Raw genomic sequence first — 15,392 nt, 5'->3', positions numbered from 1 at the left:
TATTTTGGGAGAAAGTGAGCACACGCACAAGCAGGGGAGGGTCAGAGAGAGAATCCCTAGCAGGTTCTGCACTGTCAGTGCAGAGCCCCATGCAGGGCTCAAACTCATGAACTGTGAGATCATGACTTGAGCCGAAATCAAGAGTCGGCCACTTAACTGACTGAGCCACCCAGATGCCCCTGAGGTTTTTCTTTCTCATGAAACTCTGGAAACAGCCCACATGGCTTCCAGTCCTGTGCCACCGCTTACTAGATGTGAGACCGGAGGCAAACTACCTAACCTCTTTGTGCCCCATTTCCTAATCTGTGAAATGGAGTTAATAGTAATACCTGCTGCATTGTTCTGAGTTTTAAATGAAATAATCTATGTACAGTTCATAACACAATCCCTGGTACATAAGTTACAGTTCATAACACAATCCCTGGTACATAAGCTTAATATGAAAATCCTTGTTGAGGGGCCCCTGGCTGGCTCAGTCAGGGGGAGCTTGTGACTCTTGATCGTGGTGTCGTGACTGTTAGCCCCACATTAGAGGTAGAGGTTACTTTACAGAGAAAGAGAGAGGGAGAGACGGAGAGAATGGAAGAAGGAAGGAGGAAAGAAAGGAACAAAATCCGTGTTGTTATGAAAACTTATAATTTGCCTCACACCTATACCTGTCCACCTTCACCCAGTGAATACTTCGTACACCTGCAGCGATGGAGGATTCAGTGCCAATCAAGATGACACCCACCCACCCCCCCTTCCATCCTTAGATAATTCTGGCTACTGAACATTATTTAGGCTTGATTAGAAATGTGTTCTGAGCAGCCAAGTTCCCAACTTTTGCCACTTACTCCAGAGCTTCCAAAAAAGTTCCTGTTCAGTGCCGTAAAGCAGTCAGGCAGCTAGTCCCTCTTGCCACCTTCTCCATACCTTTCTGATCTCAGCTAGATAGGTGGCTAGGCATGGCAGGGTTTAGGGCACCCAGACCAGTGTGATTACTGGAGTAGTAGGCCCTGGATGTACGAATAGTAGGCTCACCATCCCTGTGGTCTGTCCCAGAAGCTGGAAGGACATGTCTCAGGACATTCCGCATCTGTGTGTGCCCTGAAACCCTGGTGTGTGGTATTGGGTGATCCCAGAAAGAGTGAGCGGCATGGAATGGAGCTCCCATGGAGTCACATGGAGGATCCATAGCTGGTGAAGCGTGGAACGGTCTCAGGGTGTTCAGTCTCTGCTCTGACTGTGCTGTGCTTCCCACACCAACAGTACGAGGCCCAAGTGCCTGAGAACATGGTGGGGCACGAGGTGCAGAGGCTGACAGTGACTGATCTGGATGCCCCCAACTCACCCGCATGGCACGCCACCTACCGCATCTTGGAAGGTGACGATGGGGACCATTTTACCATCACCACCCACCCCGAGAGCAACCAGGGCATTCTGACAACCAGGAAGGTGAGTCATTTTGGGCTTTAGACAAGCCCACACCTGGGACAGTCAGGTCTGCGGCCTCCGGGAAAAGGAGGTACCATCTGCCTTGGGACACCTACTTTGAACCATTCAACTGGGGAGTGCAGCAAGCTGGTGGCTTCTGACCCTTTCCCATCCCTCTTGTGTCAGTGTATTGCTTTGTTCAAACTAAATCTTAACCAGGGACTCCTTTCAAAAAAACAGGTGGGAGTCACTGATTTGATTAAGGCAGATGAGTAGAGCTCCTCCTCCCAGATCCTGGTGTCCAGTGGCTGTCCCCAGTCAGCCTTCTTAAACAGAGAGGCTCTGTTTTATTGGAATGCTTGCAAATTTTGCATTTAATCCATAACACATATCTAGGTTTTTGCATAGGAAAATGTTTTATGTTACTTAGTAGTTAGAGATACGGTTGTCTCTCAAAAAGTCTTTGAATAAAATTGATGCTTTTAGAATGGCCTAGTTTGAGAAGCAGAGTTTTATATATAATACTTTAAAAACTATCCCCTTCTTTCAACAAAAACTTTGTAATGCCCTTTTTACATTGTCAAATGAATTTCATTTATAATTAAACTTAACTTACATAATTTCTAGAAAAAGAGATTGCCCTAACTGTGAAATAAAGAAGAATTTTACAGGAAAATTTTCTGTACGCAAGCTTCTGAGAACATACTAGAAAACACAATGAAGGTGGTCAGTTACTTGCCTCTCTTTGGAGACTCATCCAACTGTAGCGGATGCTGTGTGTCACTCTGTTGGCTCATACACACCACAAGTCATACTGGTATCTTTACAGGACAGCAAATAAACAGCTTTTGGGAAGGGCCTGAACAAATCAAATTACAGGCTCCCCTCAGAAGCTTGCATTCCTAGAAAAGTCATATATATTAAAACTGCACCAGAAACACATAAAACGTGTTCTAGACTGGAATTATCAACAGATTTTCCACACCCACAAGTACATGAATGTTCAGGGGGATATTGGCAAGTCACCCAGCCTGTGGAACAGTTCTTGGTTTCCCTGCCCCAGCCTATAAATGCCAGTGGCATCCCCAGTCATTAGGATCACCAAAAAGGCCTCCACGAGTTTCTCCACCACCCTGTTGGGAACCAACTGTAGGGCTTTCTGGTTTAGGGGTGGTCTGAGAGCCCCACTGGCTGTCCACTCAAAGTGCAGGAGGCTATATGGAAAGGGCAACGTTGCTGTTCCTGGAAACCTTGAGCCCCTCACTGTGGGCCCTTTCCTTCTGACCTCAAAGCATTGCATGGGGTCTCCTCACAAATTGGTGGCTCAGGTTCTCCTTCCTTTTCTCTCTCAGGGCTTGGACTTCGAGGCCAAAAACCAACACACCCTGTACGTTGAAGTGACCAATGAGGCTCCCTTTGTGGTGAAGCTCCCAACCTCCACAGCCACCATAGTAGTTCGTGTGGAGGATGTGAATGAGGCACCTGTGTTTGTCCCACCCTCCAAAGTCATCGAGGTCCAGGAGGGCATCTCTGTTGGGGAGTCTGTCTGCACCTACACTGCGCAGGACCCTGACGAGGGAAATCAGAAGATCAGGTACACAGGAGCTGGGCTCAGATGCATCCAAAAGCATTAGTAGTATTGGACGGGTTATTTATTATGGCCAGCGTTTGCTCCCATTACCAGAAAGATTGCTAAATATTTTGAACATCATCCCCGCACGGGACCTTCCCTTCCTACCCTCCCCAACACTGAAGACTCTGAACAGAGGTCTAGGGGGCAGGTATTCCCACTCTCATGTGTCCCTGCTGGGCCCTCTTTCTGCCGCTCTCGCTTCCATTTGGGGTGAGATGCATTCTTCATGTGATCTTGCTTAGGAGCCCCAAGACCCATAACAGCATCTGCCAGTTGAATGAGTAGGCTTTGGAGGACAACCAGAATTCTAAGTATTCTGGAAATGACTCTTTTCAACTTTTCCATTCCAGCTACCACATCCTCAGAGACCCAGCAGGGTGGCTAGCAATGGACCCAGACAGTGGACAGGTCACTGCCACGGGGGTTTTAGACCGTGAGGATGAACAGTTTGTGAAGAACAATGTCTATGAAGTCATGGTCTTGGCCACAGATGATGGTGAGAGCTTCCTCCCAATCCCTCCACTTGGGTACCTTTGGAGCCCATGACACAGCACATCCCCTCCACAGAGTATGGTGTCAGGGAAAGATGTCAGCAAACCCATCTGGAGGGTCATAGGGGACTTTAGAGGAGTCTTTCAAAGACCAGGATTGGCTATGGTTTCCCTAAGACCCAAGTGTTAGGAGAATGAATTCTTTTAGCCTAAGTGTGGTTCACTGAGCCCAGAATTGGCCTTGTGATTGATTGAAAGGGGCTGCCTGGAAAGTGCCATGATTGATTAGTGATGTCATACCATGACAGGATTGGGAGTTAGGATGTGACTTGCATTGCTGCTTGACACAGTGAAGCAAGGTCTGGAGGCAGATGAAAGGTTCCCGCAGGACTGTGAAGGGAAGCATCCCTAAAGCTCATTAGCAAACACTGCATCAGCCCTGAAATGGCCAGTAGGTTTCCTTTTGTGATAGATTGGTAGTGGCCATATGGATGAAGTGGCTGTAAGGGTGCTAGGATCACTTAGTAATGTCTGCTATGCGAAAGATGGCATGACCGCCGCCATGGATTTACCATCACTGGTTTGATCTATGATGAGACCAGGGCAGGGCATGGAAGGTCTTGAAAAGTTACAGCTGGGTAGTTAAAAGGAACCTCCCTGGGGCTGATTGAATAGGTCATAGGAGAGCTTAACACTCATTCATCACCCCAACCAACGGCAGATACTAAAAGGGATCCTATGTGTAATTATGAACAGGGAGCCCTCCCACCACTGGCACTGGGACCCTCCTGCTAACACTTATGGACATCAACGACCATGGCCCGGTCCCCGAACCCCGACAGATCACTATCTGCAACCAAAGCCCTGTGCCCCAAGTGCTGAACATCACGGACAAGGACCTGTCCCCCCACACCTCCCCTTTCCAGGCCCAGCTCACACATGACTCGGATATCTACTGGACAGCAGAGGTCAATGAGAAAGGTAATTGAGTGGTGGTGGGTAGTAGGTGGGTGTCTGCCCCATACCGGGACCCTGTACACATTCCAGCATCTTGTGGGTCACTGAGTTAAGAACGTCAACCAATGGGTGCCTGGGTGGCTCAGTTGGTTAAGCATCTGACTTTTTTTTAAGTTTATTTGTTTATTTTGAGAGAGAGAGAGAGAGAGAGAGCCAGAGTGCGAGGATGCACCAGAGGGGGAGGAGCAAAAAGAGAGAGAGAAGGAGAATCCACCCAGGTACCCCTAAGCATCCAACTCTTGATCTCAGAATCATGAGTTCAAGCCCCACATAGGGCTCCATGCTGGGCATAAGCCTACTTTTAAAAAAAGGAAAAAAAAGACAAAAAATGTTGGAGAGACACCATTCCACACTTTCGCTACTTATTAACTTTGTGTTAGCCTGTGGAAATCCACAGCAGCCCTTTAAGACTGTTCTTGTCCAACCACCTTCCCGTACAGGTGGAAAAACTGAGGCCGGGAGAGAGAGGGTGTGGCTTTCTCAGTATCACATAATAAAAGAGCTAGGATTCCTGCAGTGATAATAGCTAACATGTCGTGAGCATACTTAGTATGTGCTAGTATATCACTGGTATATACTATATATGGTATATACTATACCACTTCAGATGCTTCATAGATTAGGTGACTTAATCCTCACAACAACCCTGGGTGAAGAAGGTACTATCAACACACATAAATGTGTATGCACCCATTTTACACGACGAAACCAAGGCTTACAGAAGGTTAAATAGCTTGCCAAAGGCTTTATGGCTAGAAAATGAGGGCCACCAGAATTTGGATCCAGACAGTCTGATTTATCATTAGACCTCTGCTTCCTACCATTTATTGAATGCATATTGAACAATATGCAAAATGCTTTTTCTTTCCTTCTGTAATATTTCTACCACCTTCTGTGGTCAGTATTTTTATACCTATTTAAAGATGAGAATGAGGCTCAGAGAAGTTAAATAGTATGCCCAAGGGCACAGAGTGGTAAGTATGGAGCAGAAATTGAAGCCACAGTCCCTTTCCCCAACACCCCGCTCCAATCCATCTCCCTGTGCTTTCTCTTTCCATCCACCCAGAGGTTCTCAGTCTGTCATGGTATTTTAGTTGTCACAAGACTGAAAAGGGGTCTAACTTGGTATCAAGTGGGTGAGGACCTGGGGTGTGTGAGAAAGGTGGATCCAGCCTCAAGTGCCAGGAAGGCCCCTGGAGAGACACTGTTCACTTTGGTTTAAAATGTGTCCCCTTTCCTCTTGGGGCTAAGGTCCCCTAGGAAGGAAATGGGGAACCAGTATATATAGGTTCTGCCCCTATAAATAGGATATTTATCTATATATCCTACTTGGATATGTCCAGTGTCTATTACTGCTGCTGAGCCTAGCCCTGAAAGGACTCAGGAGACCTGTTTCAGATACCCACATGATCTCAATTTTATGATTCCTGTGATTTGGGTATGTATGACCAGCACCTTTCCTTTGAGGAGTGCAAGTTGGTCTCCTGTTACCCTGTTGTGGCCTGGAAGCCATTTTTTCCCCCATCCCTGACCTTATCATTTATAGAGCATGGACTCTGGAACCAGAATGCCTTAGTTCAAGACCCAGTTTCTCCATTTACTAGCTTTATGATTATGGACAAACTACTGAAACTCACTGTTCCTCAGTTAATCCCTATCTGTAGAATGGTGCCGATAAGTGTACCTACTTTGATACGGTTATTGTGAAGATTAAGTGATGACACAAGAGACATGTTTTTTGGTACATCAGTGCTCAGTAGGTGTGTGAACAGCCACCTTCATTCATCACCACTATTTCCCAGCAGCAATCACAGATCTGGTTCAGTCAGGTGTGAGCATTATGACCAAAGCCCACTGGTACCAACACCTGGTGATAATATTGATACCTGGTTCTTGGTTTTAAGTTAGTTTCTCTTTCCTTTTTTTTTTTTTTTTAATGTATTTTTGTTTATTTTTGAAAGAGAGAGTAAGCACAAGCAGGGGAGGGGCTGAGAGAGAGAGAGAGAGAGGAAGACACAGAATCCGAGACAAGCTCCAGGCTCTGAGCTGTCAGCATAGTGCCTGACACAGGGCTCAAACCCAGGAACTGTGAGATCATGACATGAGCCAAAGTCGGACACCACCCAGTGGCCCCTTAAGTTTTTGTTTTTTGTTTTAACATTTATTCATTTTTTAAAAACAGAATGCGAATGGGGAAGGGGCAGAGAGAGAGGGAGACACAGAATCTGAATCAGGTTCTAGGCGCCAAGCTGTCAGCACAGAGCCGGATGCGGGGCTTGAACTCATGGACTGCAAGATCATGACCTGAGCTGAAGTCGGCTGCTTAACCAACTGAGCCACCCAGGCATCTCAGCTTAGCTTAGTTTTTCTAACTGATCATGTCCTTGTTGTCAGGGGAGTTAATCCATCCCCTACCCCAGTGTGATCTCACATTAGTTACTTGACCTCTCTGAGCTTCAATTTCTGCATTTGTAAAATCAGAATAATAGTACCTGCCTCTTGGGGCACCTGGGTGGCTCAGTCAGTTGAATGTCAGACTTCAGCTCAGGTCGTGATCTCACAGTCCACGAGTTTGAGCCTCGAATGGGGTTCTCTGCTGTCAGTGGAGCCTGTTTTGGATCCTCTGTTCCTCTTGCTCTGCCCCTCCCCCACTTTCTCTCTCAAAGGTAAATAAACATTAAAAAAAATAGTACCTGCCTCTTAAAGTGGTAGTGGAGAAGAGTAAGGCATGGCTCCCAGTTAGTGCCTGCTTAGTCACTGGCACCACCATTGTCATCAGCCCCTGAGAAATCGCCATCCAGCATGTGGATAGGATGGTGGTAGGGATGTTTCAGGGAAACACACCATGTTGGCCTCTATGTAGGAGACTAAATTCTCAGCCTGCAGAGCTCCCTCTCTGCTTGCCATCGCTGAATTGGAACAGGGCAAATTCTCCCTTCTAGCCTTCTTGCTAGGAGGAGGCCAGAGAGTCTGCATAAACTTTTTTTTTTAATTTTTTTTTAATGCTTTATTCATTTTTGAGACAGAGACAGAGCATGAGTTGGGAAGGGGCAGAGAGAGGGAGACACAGAATCACAAGCAGGCTCAGGCTCTGAGCTGTCAGCAAAGAGCCCGACGTGGGGGTCGAACTCATGAACTGTGAGATCATGACCTGAGCTGAAGTTAAACGCTTAACCGACTGAGCCACCCAGGCACCCCATGCAGAAACTTTGAACTAAAAATGGCTTGAGGTGCACCCGAGTGGCTGAGTCAGTTGAGTCTCTGACTTCAGCTCAGGTCATGATCTAATGGTTCATGAGTTAATTATCTCTCAGAAAGAATTTATTCCAATGTATTCTTTTTTGAGGCAGAGAACAGTCTAGCAGCTAATGGTGCTGAGAAATTTTTGGCCTTGCATGACATGACTTTTTAAAAAACATCGTTATTTTAAAAATAGTGTAATTATTGATTTTAAGGGGGAAAAATGATGAATTTCTTTTCCCTTATTTTTAAAAATTTTAGGTTTATTTCTTTTGAGAGAGGGGAGGGGGCAGACGGAGTGTGAGAAGGGGAGGGGCAGAGAGAGAAGGAGAATCCCAAGCAGGCTCCATGCTGTCAGCACAGAGCCTGACACAAGGGCCTACACCCACAGGCTGCGAGATCATGACTTTTGCTAAAATCAAGAGTCAGATGCTTAACTGACTGAGTCACCCAGGTGCCCCAATAAGTAAATTTTCCTATTCCAGTAATTCTTTCCATGATGGTGCATATTTGGCTTTGGCCAAATATCAACTTTTAACACTTGACATAAGTGTGCTTTTGGGATATTTCTGCCCTGTTGCCCATGATCTGCCCAGTTCCACTTGGGGGTCTCCCAGGGTGAATGTTATCTGTCCACTCCAGGAAACACAGTGGCCCTGTCCTTGAAGAAGTTTCTGAAGCAAGACACATACAATGTGCACCTTTCTCTATCTGACCATGGCAACAAGGAACAGCTGACAGTGATCAGCGCCACGGTGTGTGACTGCCATGGCCATGTGGAGACCTGCCCCAAACCCTGGAAGGGGGGCTTCCTCCTCCCGGTCCTGGGGGCTGTCCTGGCTCTGCTGCGTGAGTACCCGTGCCCTCTCCCCTCTCTGGATGGGGTAGTTAGAAGACCCAGTTCTACCCTGGACTGCTGGGGACTGCTACCCAACATTGCATATCTGTTCCTGATACTCTTAATTCTAGGAGTGTCATTCAGTCAATAGATGTTGATGGAACTTCTGGAATGTGCCAGGCTTTGGGGATACAGTCGTGAACAGACAGACCCAGCCCAACTGTCATGTCATCTAGAGGCTAGAGCAGTGGTTCTAAAAGTGTGATCTTCAGACCAATGACATTAGAATTACCCAGGAACTTGTTAAAAAGGCCAGTTCTCAGGCCCACTCCTGACCCATTGATTCAGAGACTTAGGGGTAAGACCCAGTAACCTGTGTTTTAACAAGCCCAGCATGGGTTCTGATGTATGCTAGAGTTTGAGAGTCACGAGTATAGTGGGCGGAAGTGTTTAGTGACAAGCTAGGTTCTTTAAAGGTAGAACCTATCACCTTTGTTTTTTCTAGCCTCTGAATTCCTTACACAGAAACACAATCCGGTACGAATTCAACAAGGGCGAACTTTAACGAATCCACATACAGTGCTCTAAGCACTGTTTTAGCGCTGGGGGTGCAGCATTTTATAACACAGACCACTCTGTGTCCTCATGGAGCTTACTTTGCATGCAGAGAGCAGACAGTGAATCATCTGGCAGAGAAATAGGTATTGGTATGGAGAAAAAGAAGTGGAGTGAGGAGGTCTGCCATCTTAAGTAGGATGGGTAAGAAAGGCTTTGTTGAGAAGGGATATTCGAATTAAGACCTGAAAAAGGTGAGGCAGCAAATCATGCAGCTATCTCAGGAACAGCAAGTGCAAAGGCCCTAAGGCAGCACTGTGCTTGGTGTGTGGAAACAATAAATTGCTGGAGTGGAAAAAGCAAAGGGGAAAAAAGTAGGAGATGAAGTCAGAGAGGTGATGGTTGTGGCAGAGCATCCTGTTGGGCCTTGTAGGCTATTGTGAGGATGTGATGAAATGAGAAGTCATCAGAAGGTTTAGAGCAAAGCAGTGATGTGATTTGACTTGAATTTTATAGGATTCCCAGTAAACAGACTGTACAGGGGTAAGGGTGGAGACAGACTATTAAGGAGCTATTGCCATATTCTAGGAGTGAGATGGTGAGAGGTGGTTGTATTTCAAGGCAGAATCTATTCAGATTCATATGTGGTATGAAGAAAAGAACCATCAATGATTCTAATACCCAAACAAGTAGAAACTGGAGTTTCCATTAGCCAGTTTGGAAAGGATCATGGGAAGAGAATTGCCAGACGGTCCAAATGGAGATATCAGTAGGCAGACATGTAACTTTGGTGCAGGTGAGAAGTCCAGTTCACCTCCTTCCTGCCTTTCCCCAGACTCCGTGAGGAGGAAAAGGGGAGGCAAAGATTGCAATCTGGCCCACATAAGGTGTGCATGCTGATAACCCACAGACTCCCCAAGAAGGCTAGGTCTGTTTTGACTGGCCAGAGATAGACTGGAATTGTGTAAACAGGCCAAAAAAAGTGCTAAAGTGAAATGGTGGGTGTATCCTGTCACATTGGACAGCCACAGAGAGGACCCTGGGGTCGCTTCTTCATATGGGATTAGCTGGGGGTAGTCCTGGCATTAGGGAGAACAGCTAGGCTTTAGTTGGCCAATACTCCCATGTCCACATGGCCTGCCAGCCTTTCAGACCATATTACTAAAAGCTAAGTTCCTCTCTTGAAATACCAAAATAGTATTTGCACCTAAGTTCAAATTACTGTACCATATCAGAGTTTCACTGTCTTGCTTTTTAACTTAAAATCTGTGGCTAATGTAGGGGTCACTGGGGACTGAAAAAGAGTCTTGTTGAAAAGTAACATCTGCTAGGAGATTCCCATCCCCATAGAGGAGTGTTTCCTTGAGGACCAGTATCACCGATAAGGGAAGACTGACAATAAATGGTACATAATTGTTGGTGGGGGAATGAAGTCAGTTTGCTGCTAGGAGGAGGGGATAGTAGACTGAGGCCTGAAGGGTGAGAGCCATGTGTACAAAATGTTCCAGATGAGAAAAGCCCACATGAATCTCCTGAAGTGGTAAACTGCTAGGTGTTATTTGAGGAACTCCAAGGAGGCAAATGTGACTAGACCCGCGTGGGGGTGTAGATGTGTGGAGAAAGACAGGGGCCAATCCGGTACACTTTGATAAGGAATTGGGGGTTTTCCTAGGTGCAGGGGAGCCACTGAAGTGTTTTCAACCCTGGCTGCGGAGTGAAGGGGTCTAAAATTAGATGGGGCACTAAGGGTTTGGGGCTATTGGCCAGCTCCGTGGTTGTGGGGGGTGAATATTCACACTCCTTAACTCTTGCAGTTCTCCTGCTGGTCCTCCTCTTGTTGGTGAGGAAGAAGAGGAAGGTCAAGGAGCCCCTTCTGCTCCCAGAAGATGACACCCGTGACAATGTCTTCTACTATGGCGAAGAGGGAGGTGGTGAGGAGGACCAGGTGAGGCACTGGGAAGGTCTAAGTGTTGGGAAATGGATGCCTCCAGCGCCACTGGCGGGGATAGTTGGGTTAACCAACTAACCATATTAGCTACGTTGACCAGACTCTGGCCTAAAACATCCATCTTCATGTAAGATTGATACCTCTTCTCTTCTGAGAGGGTGTCTGGTCTACTGCTGTAGTCCCTTTGGCCCCAGCTAAGGTGACCTTGAGCCTGTGCTTAATTTTGGAGGAGGAGCTGTGGGAACAAGGGCTTTCAGAAATATCTGACAAAGACTATCTTTTAAGACCTACCCATGAACCATAACATCCAAGTGGCAGGGAAATGGCATGACATACAAATGGTGGAGGAGTTCACTTCTCAACCCCATGCTGTCCTTGACTTTCATGAAGGACTATGACATCACCCAACTCCACCGTGGTCTGGAGGCCCGGCCTGAGGTCGTTCTCCGCAATGATGTGGCGCCGTCCTTCATCCCCACACCCATGTACCGTCCACGTCCAGCCAACCCAGATGAGATTGGGAACTTCATCATCGAGGTGAGGCATAGGGGGCCAGCCAAGGGAAGCCCTTGATTCAAGCACCAGCAGCATGGGGGGAAAAAAGCATGGGCTTGGAGTCTTGGCTCTGGGTTCAAATCTTGGCTCCCCTGCCAACCAGCTGTGTGACGTCCTGACATTTGGCTAACATCTGGGCTTCTGTTTTCTCCTCCATAAAACCCTAAGTTGCAGAGTGGTTAACAGTAGGTTAAGAATAATTTATTCATTTATGCAACACACATAACAGTTGCTTGAAAACTGTGCAGCCAGACTACCTGTTTAAATTTTTAAAGATCCCAGCTGATCCCGATGTGGAACAGAATGGGGGACCCGCTATTATAAGTCACTTTAAGGGTCAGATGAGTAAGCACCTAGAACAGTAGTTTCCAAACACTGAAATCTCCTGGGGAACTTAAAAAACTACTGACGTTTCTGACTCCCCATGGAGATTGTGATTTAATTGATCTGGATATGGCCTGGGCTTCAGAATTTTTAAAAGATTCCCAAGTAATTTGAGTCTAGGAACCACTGGCCTGGCATGTAGCTTTTATTTTATTTTATTTAAAAATTTGTTTAATGTTTATTCATTTTTGAGAGAGAGACAGAGGGTGAGGTGGGGAGGGGCAAAAAGAGAGGAAGACACAGAATCTGAAGCAGGCTCCAGGCTCTGCATTGTCAGCACAGAGCCCAACAGGGGGTTCAAACTCACAAACCATGAGATCATGACCTGAGCTGAAGTTGGACGCCTAACCAACTGAGCCACCCAGGTACCACTGGCATTTATTAGGTTATGATAGTTATTGTTGATAATAGCTGAGTGTCTCCAGTGTTCTTAATTCTGATCATACATTTGATTTATCTGTGGGATTTTGAAAAATAACAATTCCTGGAAACCAGGGATTTCTTTTTAAGACTCCAATTTTTTTAAAGCTCCCCCAGCTTAAAATCAAATATACAGGCAGGGTTGTGATAACCACTGAACTAGGTACACAGGAAATAAATGATAGGAGCCTCTCACAGCCTGGGACCCCATTAGCAGTAAATGGAGGTTTTTCTTTCTTTTTTTTTCCTTAAGCTCTGCACCCAATGTGGGGCTTGAACTCACGACCCCTAGATCAAGAGTTGCTTGCTCTACTGACTGAGCCAGTTGGGTGCCCTGTAAAATAGAGGTGCTCAGTAAGAGGGAGGGAAGATAGATTGATGGGTTTGGGGAAGCAATGATGGGCAGAGGGCCCAGTGGCTTGTCAAAATACCTCACCCTGGCTTGAACGTTTCTGCTTCCCCTTCTTGCCTTCTAGAAGTAGCCTGGTGGTTAGACTCTATTGTTTAGCATGAGCATATTTGAGAAAGCTGTGCAAAAACAAAAGCATCTGGGGAAAGTTGCCCAGAGCAGATGGTTTGAAAAGATGTCTTGGAACTAAACACCTGGAACTTTTCCCTCCAGTTAAATGAAGACCATTTCCAGAATGTCTCTGTGTCAGATAGTTTGCAAATACCATGTCATTCAATCCCCACATCGACTGCAGGGAAGGAATCCTATTGTTGTCCTGATTTTACAAATGAGGAAAATGATGTTCCCCTATATGCCAGGTACTATTCTAATACATGCTTTACATATATTTACATGTATTAGTGTATTCCTCTAAAACTATTTGAAGTCTCCCGTTTTGGAGACCAGACAAAAACAGCACCTAGAGATGAAAAGGGGTTTGCCCAAGGTCACAAAACTAGTATGTAAGTCTGAGTTCTGACTCAAGCTGTCTGGTTTCAGAGTTCCTCCCTGCTCTTGACCTGCCACAGTGAGCACCTGCTGTATGCTGGGCTCAGTGCTAAGTATCCATGTGCATTATTTCATTTCACCCTTCAAACCTGCATGGAGGAAAGAGAGGTCTTCACAGATGAGGAAACGCAGGCTCGGCAGGGTGAGCTACCTTGCCCAAGCTCCCACAGCTGCTGAGTGTCTGACCGCCGCTCCTAACCACCTGCTCTTGTCGCCACAGAACCTGAAGGCGGCAAACACGGACCCCACAGCCCCGCCCTATGACTCCCTGCTGGTGTTTGACTACGAGGGCAGCGGCTCTGATGCCCCGTCCCTGAGCTCCCTCACTTCCTCAGCCTCTGACCAGGACCAAGACTATGACTATCTGAACGAGTGGGGCAGTCGCTTCAAGAAGCTGGCAGACATGTATGGTGGTGGCCAGGACGACTAGGCGGCCTTCCAACAGGACCCGGGCTAAAGGTGGGCCGCAGTGGCATTTCCAAGGAGCCTGAGTCCTCTTCTCAGCCAAGAACTTGGGAGATTGTCAAGAAGTGGCCTTCGCAACTTGGAGGAGAGAGGTGTCAAGTCTGACATTAAGGGGTGGTTTCTGAGCCTTTCAGAAGAGGGCCATGGGCAGTTTGATTTCACTTCTGAAAACCTCTCAGACTAGGCCAGGGTTGCTTCTGAGACCAAATTTCCAGGAGTCTATAACCTGCCATAAAATGCCTGGCTCTATGTCCTGAGACTGGACAGACTCTGACCACCCCCTGCACTCCCCCGCCCCCCGCCCCCATGATGATGTTTTCTCTGGAATGGACCCAGCTTCTTAGAATGAGGCCTCTTATCACAACCTGGATTTTTTTTTTTTAATTTTTTTTTAAATACTGTCTTCAAAAAGTTAGAGGCAGGTCTTCAGCCGTCCTCTGGATTCCTCCAGAAGTCCAGGCCTCAGCTGCTCAACTTACATGCCCTCATGCATTTGTGTCTCTTCTTCAGGCGATAAGGCCTCCTGTTGGAATGAATTACTGCGTTTTTATACTGAGCGCGATTAGGTTGTCCTTTATTTTTTATTTTCCCTATTGAGTGCTGTAGAAAAAGGGTGATGACAATCGTGTAAATGTACTACAACTTTTTTATTAAAGGAATTTTTCCCAGAGGTGCCTGGGGAGTGAACTTTTTTTTATTGCCATTTTATTGCCCTATGAGTCCTATACCATACCATTCACCCACTTCGGTGTCCAATTCAGAGGTTTTTAGAATTTTCAGAGTTTTATAAGGGGAGTGAGCACATCTAACCCTGCTGGCTTCACCCAGCTTTGTCCTGATGATGGAGGAAGCTCAGGATTTGTATACATGCCCGAGGAGGCCTGATAAGGGTGAGTCTACCCTCTCTCTACAAATTCTTTTTTTTTTTTTTTTTTAAACCACCCCACGTGGTGCTCAAACTCACAACTCTGAGATCAAGACTCATGCTCTTCCGACTAAACCAGCGAGGCACCCATCTTTCTGCAAATTCTGAGCTTCTCTTCTGTGGGACAGAAACATTAACTCCCTTACCTCCAGGCTGAGCCCCCACCAGGACTACAGGCAACGTCTTTTCTGGAACAGTGGCTGCTGTCATGTGGGCAAGCATTTCCTCTTCTGTGTGGTGGGCTCTATAAGGAAAGGCTGGGGTGGTGGGAGCGGGGGGTTTAGGGAGGATCTGATACTGCCACTTCCTAGCAACGTAATTTAACCTCTACTTGCCTCACATTTTTCATGTATAAAATGGGGAATTTTTATGGAGACTGGATGGCTTCATATCTGCCACACTGTAGGTGCAATTTGTGTTCACTGGTAATAGCTACCATTTATTTGATACATTTTAGGGCCAAATACCACTTAACTTCCACTGTTTCCTTTAAACAAATCCTCACAATCACCCTCTGAGGGGATTTTCCTCCTTTAAAGAATGGCCT

The 15,392-nt window shown here is 46.6% G+C and overlaps 1 protein-coding gene across 2 annotated transcripts in view; it reads left to right on the top strand.

The window, feature by feature from the left end:
• Window positions 1-14,588, top strand: part of CDH3 (cadherin 3) — a 47,980-nt gene extending 33,392 nt beyond the window's left edge. For both annotated transcript variants that reach the window (XM_047836722.1, XM_047836723.1), the window contains 8 exons: window positions 1,252-1,437; window positions 2,769-3,010; window positions 3,400-3,545; window positions 4,297-4,521; window positions 8,440-8,646; window positions 11,005-11,135; window positions 11,529-11,675; window positions 13,676-14,588. In XM_047836722.1, coding sequence (XP_047692678.1) covers window positions 1,252-1,437; window positions 2,769-3,010; window positions 3,400-3,545; window positions 4,297-4,521; window positions 8,440-8,646; window positions 11,005-11,135; window positions 11,529-11,675; window positions 13,676-13,885 — 1,494 coding nt within the window. In that variant the 3' untranslated portion in view covers window positions 13,886-14,588. The remainder of the gene's footprint in view (window positions 1-1,251; window positions 1,438-2,768; window positions 3,011-3,399; window positions 3,546-4,296; window positions 4,522-8,439; window positions 8,647-11,004; window positions 11,136-11,528; window positions 11,676-13,675) is intronic.
• The last annotated feature ends 804 nt before the right edge of the window (window positions 14,589-15,392 follow it).

Source organism: Prionailurus viverrinus, chromosome E2, assembly GCF_022837055.1.
Source record: "Prionailurus viverrinus isolate Anna chromosome E2, UM_Priviv_1.0, whole genome shotgun sequence".
NCBI lineage: Eukaryota > Metazoa > Chordata > Mammalia > Carnivora > Felidae > Prionailurus > Prionailurus viverrinus.
This window is presented reverse-complemented; position numbering and strand designations above follow the sequence as displayed.